We start from the raw sequence: 12,066 nt of genomic DNA, 5'->3' as shown, positions 1-12,066 counted from the left end.
AAGTAAGTTGTGCCAGCTCAGCTGAACTAGCCTGGTATTATGTGCTTGACAACACTTCTAGCCCAAGGCAGTTATTCATTGAAAGCGCCCTTCTACCCCAGCACTGCGAGAAATTCTGGAAAGTATTTCTGTTCCCTCAAACTCTGTTCTGGTGGAAGGAGCTTAATCTAAAGCTCTATTAACTCTCCAAAAATCTACAGAGAAGTACCATCCCCAAAGTGCCTCTCTTTGGTGTACGTCTACGATTTTGCTTTGGTTTGCCTCTACAAACAATCTTCTGCCCACTCCCTTTTTTAATCACTTTACATTTGTTGCTCAGTTTGGTCTCTAATATAGTGACACTTCTTACAATGTGCTGTTAAACCAAAGCAGAACCTCCGAGGATAAGCCTCACGTGCCCTTCTGGACAAAAAAAAAAAAAGTCACTAGGATCAACAGCCAGTATCCACAGCAATAAGAGAAGGAAGTTGAATAAATGCACCTGGCAACTGCGAAGCCCGTTCCTGGTTCCTTGTCTCATCACGCTTAGGAGCAGAGTGCCACCAGACAGTGTCTACCTGCCCCCGAACACTCCCAAAGAATACTGGATGCAAGAGATAACCCGTCTGGCGTCTTCCATTTCTGTCATCTTCTATCAGTATAATCCACCAATTTAAATTCCTTCCTTCATTTGTTGTTTCTCATCATTTTCCTTGAGTTACCACAACCCATTGTCTCCTGCTTCCCACATTTGAGAAAGGTACAAACTCCTCCTTGGAAGCCTAGGCCAATCCTTACAGTGTAAGCCAGTACGAAGAGCAGCTGGTAGCAAATGCTGAAGAGAAAAAGTATAGAGAACGAGGCAAACATACAATAATTCTTCTCTCACATATACTCCCAGCTTCTAAAACTTTAAAAAAAAATTATGAGCCAAAAATTGTGTCCAGGCACCCAAACCCAGTAGTCACCAAGTACTGTTAATTTGTCTAATCCTTTTGTAAATGTCTTTAGCTTTTGGTTTCCACAACACCAGAGAGCATCATACAAGCACAACCGGTGGATTAAGACCTACCATTCGATAACTTATAGAATCATACAGTCCAACCATCAACCCCACTCTGCAGAGTTCTCCCCTACGCCATGTCCCCCAACCCCACATCTAAATGAGTCAAACACATCCAGGGATGGCGACTCCACCACCTCCCTGGGCAGCCTATTCCAGTGTCTGACCACTCTTTCTGGGAAGAATTTTTTCCTAATGTCCAGCCTAAACCTACCCTGCTGCAGCTTGAACCCATTCCCTCTTGTTCTATCACTAATGACCTGTGAGAAGAGACCAGCACCAACCTCTCTACAGTGGCCTTTTTTAGAGAGTGATGAGGTCTCCCCTCAGCCTCCTCTTCCTCAAACTAAACAGTCCCAGCTCCTTCAGTCGCTCCTCATCAGATTTATTCTCCAGGCCCTTCACCAGCTTCGTTGCCCTCCTCTGCCTCACTCCAGCACCTTGAGATCTCTCTCGTATTGAGGTACCCAGAACTGGACAAAATACTCCAGGGGTGGCCTCACCAGTGCTGAGCACAGGGGGACAATCACCTCCCTCCTTCTGCTGGTCACACTATTTCTAATACAAGCCAGGATGCCATTGGCCCTCTTGGCCACCTGGGCACACTGCTGGCTCATGTTCAGCCACGTGTCAATTAGAGCCCCCAGGTCCTTTTCTGCCAGGCAGCTCTCCAGCCACGCTGCCCCCAGCCTGTAGCGCTGCATGGGGTTGTTGTGGCCCAAGTGCAGGACCGGCACTTGGCCTTGTTGAAGCTCATACCGTTAGCATTGGCCCATCGGTCCAATCTATCCAAGTCTCTCTGTAGAGCCTCCCCATTCTCATGCAGACCAACACTCCCGCTTAGCTTGGTGTCATCTGCGAACTTACTGACGATACACTCTATGTCCTTATCGAGATCATCAATATACTCAATAAAGATGTTAAAGAGAAATGGTCCCAACGCTGAGCCCTGAGGAACACCACTTGTGAGCAGCCACCAGCTGGATTTAACTCCATTGACCACCACTCTTTGGGACCGTCCATCCAGCCAGTGCTTGATCCGGCTGATCGTCTGCTCATCCAGGCCATGAGCAGCCACTTTTTCCATGAGAGTTCTATGGGGAACAGCGTCAAAGGCTTTTCAAAAGTCCGGGTAGACAATATCCACAGCCTTTCCCTCGTCCAATGATTGGGTCATCTTGTCATAGAAGGAGATCAGGTTCATCAGGCAGGACCTGCCTGTGTTGTGAGAAATGTTGAATATTTGCTTCCTATAGAAATCTCTTTGTTTGGACTCGTGACTCAGGTTTCTTCTCATGCCTTTTCCAGATTTACCCCTGGTCAGAAATTATTCTGCTGCTCTGCTCATCTTTGTCACCTTTTCCTTACACACAACATTTCCAGGCTCTGGATGTTTCAAAATAGGTTAAGAGAACTGCAAGCAGCATTCAGAACACAGAAACCACATTGATTTACACAGTGATTATTGACCACCAGCTATAAAGGAAAACAGGGGCATTACAGGAGATCAGAGAGGCAGAAAAAGCAAATTCTTACAGGTTTTAATTAGCCCAAGCTGTAATCCAGGAGGTGATGCCTGAGCTATGTTTTCATACGCTAGCAGCGAGGCGCGTATCTAGAAGGCCACAAGAGAGAAAGCAACTCTTCACCTGGTTGTCAGCAGCACATAGGAGCAGATTTGCCAAGACACTGTTAAGAACCTCAGTTGACTTGATTTCAGCATCCTTACAGAAGCAAGAGAAGCCAAGAAAAAAAATAATACAAATCTACAACTGTTGCAATTGTTTCAGTATGGCAACTGGGGAACACTGAGGTATTTGTTAAAATAAGTAAAAAAGCAGTTAAAAATAAAATCTTTTTAGAAAGCTTTAGAAAACTCTTTATTATATAGAGAGCTCATCACAGACCATACATACAAAAGGTTTTAAGATGCTCGAAACAAGGAGGATGTGAGACACAGTAAAGCATTTTTCAACAAGCCAAGGTCCCGTACAGACAAGAAAAATAACATCGATCACGACCTCTGTTAATCACAATACAACACGGCAAGTTAAAAAGAGAAGCCTGAAGAACAACTCATGAATGGTGTAGCAAGTAATTGCTGTTGCTCTGCTCACGAAGAAGGCATATGTGAGAGTCCCTGGCCCCACATCGATCAGTTTATGTAGAACCACCATCAAAAAAAAAAAAAGCAGTGAAGACGTAACTTTTGGGTTTGATGGTTTTTTGGTTGTTTGGGGGGTTTTTTGACTTATATCTGCACCAGAGGTATCTTTAAGACATTTCGCAACTTTAGCATCAGTTGAAAGTATCATAGAACAAATCAACAAAACAAGCAGTAAGAAACCATCACATTTAGAAAGTATTAACAGCATTATAAATCCCACTTTTTGAACCTAAATCCATCAGTATGTTACTTAATCTCTCATTTAGAATACACTTTTGTACCAGATAATTAGAAGATGGCTCACGCCATACAATCTTCTGAAATAGGAACTACCTATCACTAAACTCTGAAGTCTGTGGCAGGACAGTAGACATTAACCTGAAGAACAGAATTACGGGGCACATGAGTAAGAGTCATACTGAGGAAAAATCAATATGACTTGTGCAAAACAGTTTCACAACGTACTGGCCTTGCTCAGTCAACCAGGGAGCAGGTATTTGTGACAAATCCAGTAAAAAAAAAAAAAGCAGTGGGTACATGCATAAGCACGACAGAGTGGAGAAAGCACAGTCACACAGTATGGCTTTTTTAAAGGGAAGCAGCGGACAAGGGAACGAGCACATGAACAAGGGCTTGAAAAGTCAACAAGCCTTCAGAAAGGGGAGACTGAGCTAAAACACTCTGCCTGGACTCTTAAAAGGCTTGAACAACATCCCCTACCAAAGGCTCCTACAGAGGCCACGCAGAGTCCAAGCAGGCATGGGGAGGAAAAAAAGACATCACCTTCCAGGAATCGAGGTGAGGTTGATTGGCCTGTAGAGTTCTCTGGATCTTCCTTCTTGCCACTCCTGAAGATGACATTAGCTTTCTTTCAGTCTTCAGGAATATTTCCTAATCATCGTGATCTTTCAAAGATAACTAAGGGTAACCTCACAATTACGTCAGTCAGTTCCCTTGGCACTCATGGGTGCAACCCATCAGGTCCCACAGACTTATGTCTGATTTGTTTAGATATTTCCTACCCTGATCCTCTTCTAGCAAGAGTAAGTCTTCCTTGCACCAGACTTCCCCTCTCGTCTCAGGGGCCTGGGATTCCTGAAGGCTGGTCTGACCACAAGAAGGCACTGAGTACACCAGCCTTCCTTAACGTCTGAGTTTAGCCAGGACCTCTTTGCTCATCCATACAGGTCTCCTGCCGCCTTTGCTTCATTTCCTGATTGTTAGGACAGACCACGCTTGAGCTTGGAGGAGGTTACCCTTGAGGTAAGCCCAGGAGGTTAGCCCAGCTCTCATGGACCTCTTTTCTCTCCAGGGCTGTAACCCATGGGATTCTTCCAAGCAGAGCCCTGAAAAGGCTAAAGTCTACTCTCCTGATATCCAGGGTTCTGGTCTTGCTTTTTGTTCTGCTCCATCCTCTAAAGATCCTCCGTCTCATGGTCACTGCCCTGACCTTGACATCCCTGACCAGTTCTTCCTTATATATTAAGTATTAGGTCCAGCAGAGCACAAAGACTAGGGCATGTGAGGCTTCTCGCAGTTGACTGAAGGAAGCCTCGTTTAACTCTTCTTCTTGATCAGATCAGTAGCAGACACATACCACAATGTCACCCATCTTGGTCTGCACACCAATCCTGACCAACAAGTTTTCAGGTAGCTCATAACTTGTCCTTATGCAGAACTCCAGGCATTCCCACTGCTCTCTCATAAAGGGCAACTCGCTCACCTGAAAAGCTTGTACCCAGCTGTCGTAGCACTCCAGTCGTACAAGCTACCCCTGATCCCAGTGAGGTCCTAGTTCTGCAACTGCCCAGACTTCTCATTCTCCCTGTTTGTTCCTTGTGCTGCACACATTGTGTTACAGGCGTTTCAGGGAGGCACCCAAGCATGATGATGAATCCCCAGGAAGAGCAGGGGAGCTTTCCCCACAGGGCTGTCCTGTAGGCACTTCGTTCTTTACATGCCTATGCTTGGGGCATTTTGATTTCATCCTTTTTCTGTTGCTTCCTCTTTTTTTCACATAACCCCAGGCCTTTTGCTTGCCTATCCCATCCACCACTTCCTCACCCGATCTTAACTGAGAGAAGAATCTCTCCCTCTCCCATCATTCCCAGTTTAAAGTTCTTCTTAGCAGGCTGACCAGCCCTGTTGGCAAAGATAATTCGCCCTACTTAGCCAGGTGGATCCTGTCTCTTTGAAGTAGTCATGAATCCTGAAAGACGGTTCCATGGTTGTAGAAACCCATATCCTGTTGCCAATAGCACTTGTGCTACCCAGTGTTGCTCAGCAGGATCTGCTCAACCATCCTCAAAACCTTCCCCATCCCCACGCCATTAACAATCATTCAGAGACATGTCATCACGTTTAATACTTTTTGGGTCACCCTTGCCAGCATCACTGGTGCCTACACAGAAGGGAGGCAGGGATAATGGTCACACAGTCGAGTGAACCTCAGCAGCCTCCCTACAACATCCAGAACGGAAGCCCCTGAGAAGCAGCAAACCTCCCCAGATGACAGGTTAGGCCAGCAAATGGGTCCCTCCACTCTGAAAACGTAGCCCCACTACCTCCCCATCTCAAAGTGATTGAAGAAATAAAACAAAAACCTCAAAACAGAGTTCAGCAGGAACCAGAACGCTACAGCCTGATACACTACATCTCAATGTACCCAAGCCTAACTCTTCCCGCACAGAGGCCAAGTTGGACGCCCTACAAATTGCACTACAAATGTGCTTTCACTTTTATTTTTTTCCTCTTTTGCCAGCAAAGGAGCCTGCAAGTTTGTAATTGGGCAACACAGGGAACAAAGAAATAGAGCACGTGGAGAATAAGAAAGTAGAGATGTTTCCAAAGCACAGTCTGAAAGGCAGGACTGTTGGATCCTCTTCAATATACCAACCTCTGCTGGGAGCACTCAAAGCTCAATGGATAGACACACAACACAGACCATCCCACAGCAATCATTTGATAAAAGCTGCAAGACGTCACTCAATGAAGACACAGGGAACATGCCAAGAAGGCAATGAACCTACATGCTAGGCAAGATGCATGCCCCATCCAACCACAAGTGAATCCAGACAAATTTGGTGATGAAACATTAATCTCAATAATGTCCATTAACGTGCAAAACATAAGTGTATTCCCACCACATGTGGATCAATATGTTCTTATTCACCCTATTATGGATTGATGAAGGACTGCCAGTCAGCTATGGCTCAGATTCGCCAAGAACACCAGTCAAGTTCTCAAGAACAATGTAGATGCGTGTTGCATATCACCACCATCACCTCCTAGATGATGTCTATAGCACCAGAAGATCACTCACTCAGCCCCATGTCTTGGAGGCTCCAACTCTTGAGTGACCCGCCATCCACTGCAGCACCTGAATATGTGTTTTGCAGGTGGCAACTAGGCAACACCAGGCCTGGTCATGACAACAGCTCTGGTTATTCCACATGGTGCACACAAAGGGCACAGTAGCTGCAGCGTTAGCAGATAAGCGGAGACCAGGTGAGACTGGAGTGAAAGTTCTGATAGCTGTGCCACACAAGATTGCAGCCACCTGCAGTCACACCCACAGAGGTGGGAAGACACAGGTGAAGAGGGAACCCTCTGTAGATACTGCTTTTGTCACAAGGGCAATTGGTGTCAGTGGCTGAGGGCTCCCAGGGATCTTCTCTTTTTTTCTCCCTACTCCTTTCTGTGGGTGAGAACAGCGGGATGTCCTCAGAACAGGGTAGTAACCACTCCCATGACTATCAAGACATCTTTTCTGGAAGGCTGCAATCATAAGCACTGCAGGGGAGGGGAAGGAGCTAGTAGAAAGGGAATTGAGGAGAGCTCTAGGACTCTCTTCCTCTTAGCCCTTCCAGTATTCCCCCTCCCAGCCTCACAAATTAGGTTATTGTGACCATGAACCCAACACGGCAAGAACAGCATCAGTCATATACTAGGGAGGTAGAAAAACAAGGGGATTAGCTAAATTTCTCTTCTGTCATAGGCTAAGCTACACAAGGATATTCAGGCAAGAGAGCAGAGAAGGAATGAGAACATCTACAGGTTCCCCCAGCTACACAAGCGAAGTATTTTTTCGTATTTGTCTGAGGGCTTACTGTATACATATTTATTTCTCTAGAGGCCTACAAGTAAAGATAGAACAGGACTGGTCAGGGTTAGGAAAGCAGGAACAAGGGCTACAATTAGTATAGGACTAGAGATGAATCTCAACTTCTGCAAAATTCCTTTTCTCTACTGTCAAGAGGTGGCAGCCCTGTGTTCCTCAAAGAGCAACAGGAGCTACTTTGTTCCAAGGCCATGACACAGCTGTGGTCTGTAAAAGATTGCCCAGCAGAGGAGAAGGTGGATGCTTTTTTTCTGTCTTCTGCAGATGGGTGAGTAAAACAACAGGCAAAAAGAACATTGTGACCAGCTGATGATTAAGGAGTCTCTGGTAGAACAGTGACTATGGTCCTTGTCTGAACAGCATCAGCAGAACTTCTCTCCTCTAGAAGATATTCCCCTAAACCAGAGCCTTGAAACTAGATCAGAACTGCCAACCCTTTGTTCCCATGCAGGCAGGGGTGGGGGGAGAGGATGCTCCTTTCTCAGACATGGTCACTGCGGGATACCGGAGTGACCAGCAACAGACAAACATCTCTCTCGTGATAGCAATCCTCAACCTCCCATTTGCCTTGGATTATGGACCCATCACCTGCTCTCAAGGCAAAAGTCTCAGGTGTTGACAGAGCCCACTGGCGAGCGGTGACTCCTGCTTGCCATCCCACAACACGCATCATTCCACCTACCACGGTGGCAGACGATGTTCCCTGCCACTACCAGCGATAAGCCAAAAATATTAGACTATTTAGAAAGCTTAAAAAAAAACACCTAGAAAAAAATCTGAGTCAAATTTACACACAGTTGAAGACAACCAAGGAGAATTCTCATCGTGAACACCCTGGGAAAAGAAAATAACCTATTTTAAGCACACAGAGCTAATAGATACAAAGACAGAACGATGTAGCCAGAACAGTACGTCAACATCACTGAACTACGCTTAACTGTTCTACACAGAAATTAGAGTTGCTTTGGGGTTTGTTTGATTTTTTTGGGGCTTTCTGTGGGGTTTGGAGGGTTTATTTTTAATTAATATCTTATTTCATGCTAAGCCTACTCATTTTACGAGCACAAATTCTGTTAACAACTGAGTTGTCAGCAGAAAATCCAGTTTACTAGATTGATTCTGAAAGTGAAAGTTGATTCTGAAAGTGAAAGGACAGGATTCTCCCATTCCAGTAAACCCAAAATCTGACAGACATCCAAAGTTTTATTTCTCCCACAGTCCTAAACCACTATCCCGGATCAAAACAATACGACTATAAAGTCTCCTTTTCTGGACACACATAAAGAATAAACAAGCTGTCCTAAAGCGGTGGGAGAAGCATTTAACAAACATGATCCAGAGACCAGAATCTTACATTGTCTCTGACGCATCAAAGAAGAGCTCAAGGAATCCTGACAAAGTTTGCTGGAATGTATCTAAGAGTTCGGACATTTTTTGAAGTCTGGGAGAAAACTGAAGAAGGAAAGCTCGAGGGCAAAGTAAGCAAAATATTTATATGAAAATCCTCAACTTTATTTTCCGATTACCGCATCGGAGTATACTTCCAGAATTGAAAACACACAGAACTGGTATTAGGAGTCAGTTTATGCTCATATTAGAAATTTAACGAGATTATATCTATGTTTTCTGCTTGCCCTGTTCTTACTCTTTTTACATGTTTGCTGTCAATAGGATTACATTCTGCCTTCTACATTTAAAAGGCATACTCCTTCTAGCCTCCAGCAATCTACAACTTGGAAGCTCCCTGAATCACACGTGGTTATTTTGTTTATAGCACGATTTCACATAGGACGATTGATGTAGCCATGATTTATGTTTAGAAATATCTAGTTATTTTGAAAACATGGAAGTTATAACATATCATTAAGTGGTACAAAGGTACTTTAAGGTACTCGAATCCTGGGTGTACACTGATTGCAAGTAGGCTAACCACTCCCAAAACAAGACACTATCGTACCTGGTCTGCTTAAAATAAATGAATTCAAAACCTCCCCCCACCACCTCCAGCATCATCAAACTAGACCCTTAAAAGGAGGGGGGGGGGGGGGGGGGGAAGAAGCCTACACAGTGGCAAAGCAACCCATTGCATCGCACAAATTACCGTCAAGGCTGTTATCTACTGGCTTCCCACTGAAGTTTAACTTCACCTCAGAGGTGGGACACCTTACCTTGCAGCCTGCCTCCAACAGATGGAGAGGGGCGTCGGGCTGGTACAGGATGGGTGGGACCGTCCCCAGCCGTGTCACTGACCATTTCCTTCCTCCATCGGGGAAGGAAGAGTCATGGGGGAAAGCAGATACGACAGAAGAGGGAAAAGCGAAACACGGCTTAGGAAAAAGGATCGGCCCGTTTTGCCTCCAAGACCACAGGAAGCGGCTCAGACGCCCTTCCATGATGGGGACCGTCAGCAAAGAGCACTTCGCGCTCCAAGGATTTGATTCCTGGCATTTGCGGGGACTAAGAAAGACTTCCTCTGTCGAGAGGCAAAGTTAGTCTAAACCCTTTCAAATTTTTCATCTCATCACATCAGCCGTCAGGATAAAGAAAGAAAAAGTAACGTTCAGGTCACAGCTCAGCACGGGGTCCAGCACACCCACTGCACCGCGAACCGCCGCGAAGAACCGGCCCGCCGCGGGTGAGACCAACGCCGAGCCTGAGCGGCGCCCGGGAACGGGGCGCTCCGTGCCGCCCGCTGGGCCCGGCGGGAGAGCGGGGTCCGTGCGACTCCCGCCGGCCAGCGGAGCGCCGCCCCCGCCCCGCCGCCCAGAGGCGCTGCGCGGGGGAGGCGGCCGCCGCCAGGCCCGCTCCCGCCAACGGCGCCGGCACCGTTCCGGGTGTCGAATTTTCACTCGGCGGCCATCCCGGGCCGAGCCGCCTTCACCGTGTCACCAGCAACCTCTCCGCTCAGCGCCGCGGCCGGAGAGCCCCCGACAGCCCCCGCGGGGCCACACGGACACAGGCAGGCGCCAGGTCCCCACAACCCCCCCGCCCGAAGCTCCGCCCGACCCCCGTAGCTCTCGCCCTCAGCCCCGAGCCCAGCGGCCCGGCACAGCCGAGCCCGCTGCCCCGGGGCAGCCCAGGCCAGCGCCGGCGGGAGCGGCGCGGCGGGCCGCGCATGGCGCCGCCGAGCCCGCGGCCGCGCGGAGCCGCCACAGCGCGCCCCGCGGGACCCGGTCGGCCGAGCCCCTGGGCCGCCGGGCCCCCTCCCCGGGATGGAGCGGGAAAACGCCTCCAGCGGGCCGCCGCCGCTCGCCCTCCCGCCCCGGAGCCGCGGCCGAAAGCCAGCAGGCCGGCCCGGGCCGTACCTCCCGGGTGGTGACCTCCTCCTTCTCGGAGATCTTCAGCAGCAGCCGGTCATTCTCCAGCTCCAGCGCCCGCACACGGTCGATGTAAACGGCCAGGCGGTCATTGAGCTGCCGCAGCTCCTCCTTCTCCTGCAGGCGGGAGATGCGAGTCGGCGACAGCGGGGTCCCGCCGGGGGTACCGCGGCTCGGGGTGCCTGACATGGCGCTCAATTCGCGGGCGGGCGGGCAGCGGGCTCATTCAATCCAGCCGCACCGGGGGAGGAGGCAGCGCTAAGATGGCGGACATCACCTCCCCCGCCGCCGCGCCGCCTGGGAAATGAAGTCTCGGCGCCAAGATGGCCGCGCCGCAGGGCGCGCCGGGAGGTGCAGTTCCCGCCGTCGTCCATTTCGCGGGCTGCCCGGCAGGCCCCGGGATGCTCCTGATTCTGAAGCGTGGCTCGTGCCGCCCGTTAAAATACACAACTGGGTGGTCCTGAGCGCCAGTAAAGCGCAGAAAGCGAGGGGCCGATCTTGAAGGCAAGGGGTTTTTTCGTTAATGAAGCCGTGAGGGACCAGGGTTGCTCCTCTCAGGCTCCCCGGCAGCTCTTCCCGGCCCCGCTCCAGCAGCCGACCAGGGCTGGGGGGTGCGGGTCCCCCCGTGGGTCCCCACCCTGGCAGGAGCCGCCGGCCTCTGTCCCGCACCCTGGGCCGCCATCGCGCCTGTTGGTGTGAGAAAGGCAGGTCTTGTTTTTGCAGCGGAAAAAAGCCGTTTCCATCGGAGGTGACACGATAAGGGAACGACTAGACCAAGAGGCTCCAGCAAAGGCTTGTGGAACATCTCTTATCGCACGGACAGAAGGACAAACTGATTCCTACCGGATTAGTGACTAGAAGGGTGGTCAAACATTTACCCAGGGCTAGTGACATTGGGCAATTTTACCAAAAAGGAAAGAAATAAACTAGTCAGATAATCCCTTTAGGTGTAACATAAGGAGAAGTAAAGAGAGGGCAGGACATCCGGGAAGGATCTGAGGCGCTCCGGAGAGGCTGTGAACCCCGGAGTACCTAACCAACGGGAAATGGGAGGGAAAATGGGGATTAGGAAATAAAAAGGTGTGTTTCAAGAACCAAAAGTGTGCCTGCTTGCTAGGTCACTCGTTCTTGCGGGAATGTTCAAATACAACGTGCTTCGTATCGTTCACGGCCTGAGCCGTTGGTGTTGGATAAGGAGCATTTCTCACATTGGGAGTGACGCTGGTGGTCGCAGGGTGACGGCCACTGGCACGGTGCTCCTCCCGTGGGGTGTATTTTCACACCCGTTATCTAAAACATCGCTTACGCTCTTTACAAATTTGCTGTGCTTTGCTATTAGCAGGGAAGGTCTATAGGCCAGCGCCCCGCTGTTTGCCCAAATTGGGGGTGGAGAGTCTCAGAAAAAATACCCATCGGCTGT

General features: G+C 49.1%; 1 protein-coding gene across 5 annotated transcripts in view; it reads right to left on the bottom strand.

Moving 5' to 3' along the window:
• LMNB2 (lamin B2) overlaps nt 1-10,941 on the bottom strand; it is a 34,071-nt gene extending 23,130 nt beyond the window's left edge. For 3 of the 5 annotated variants that reach the window (XR_012584450.1, XM_074565406.1, XM_074565407.1), the window contains exon 1: nt 10,635-10,941. Coding sequence is in view for 4 of the 5 variants with exons in the window: in XM_074565406.1 (XP_074421507.1) it covers nt 10,635-10,835 (201 nt within the window). In the remaining variant the exon portion in view is untranslated. Of the gene's footprint in view, nt 1-9,497; nt 10,195-10,634 lie in introns of those variants that run through there. The other 2 variants (XM_074565408.1, XM_074565405.1) reach the window with 2 other exon arrangements.
• Nucleotides 10,942-12,066: the final 1,125 nt, after the last annotated feature.

This window comes from Larus michahellis, chromosome 23, assembly GCF_964199755.1.
Source record: "Larus michahellis chromosome 23, bLarMic1.1, whole genome shotgun sequence".
In the NCBI taxonomy this organism is placed as follows: Eukaryota; Metazoa; Chordata; class Aves; order Charadriiformes; family Laridae; genus Larus; species Larus michahellis.
The sequence above is the reverse complement of the archived record's forward strand: the minus strand, read 5'-3'. Positions and strand labels throughout refer to the sequence as shown.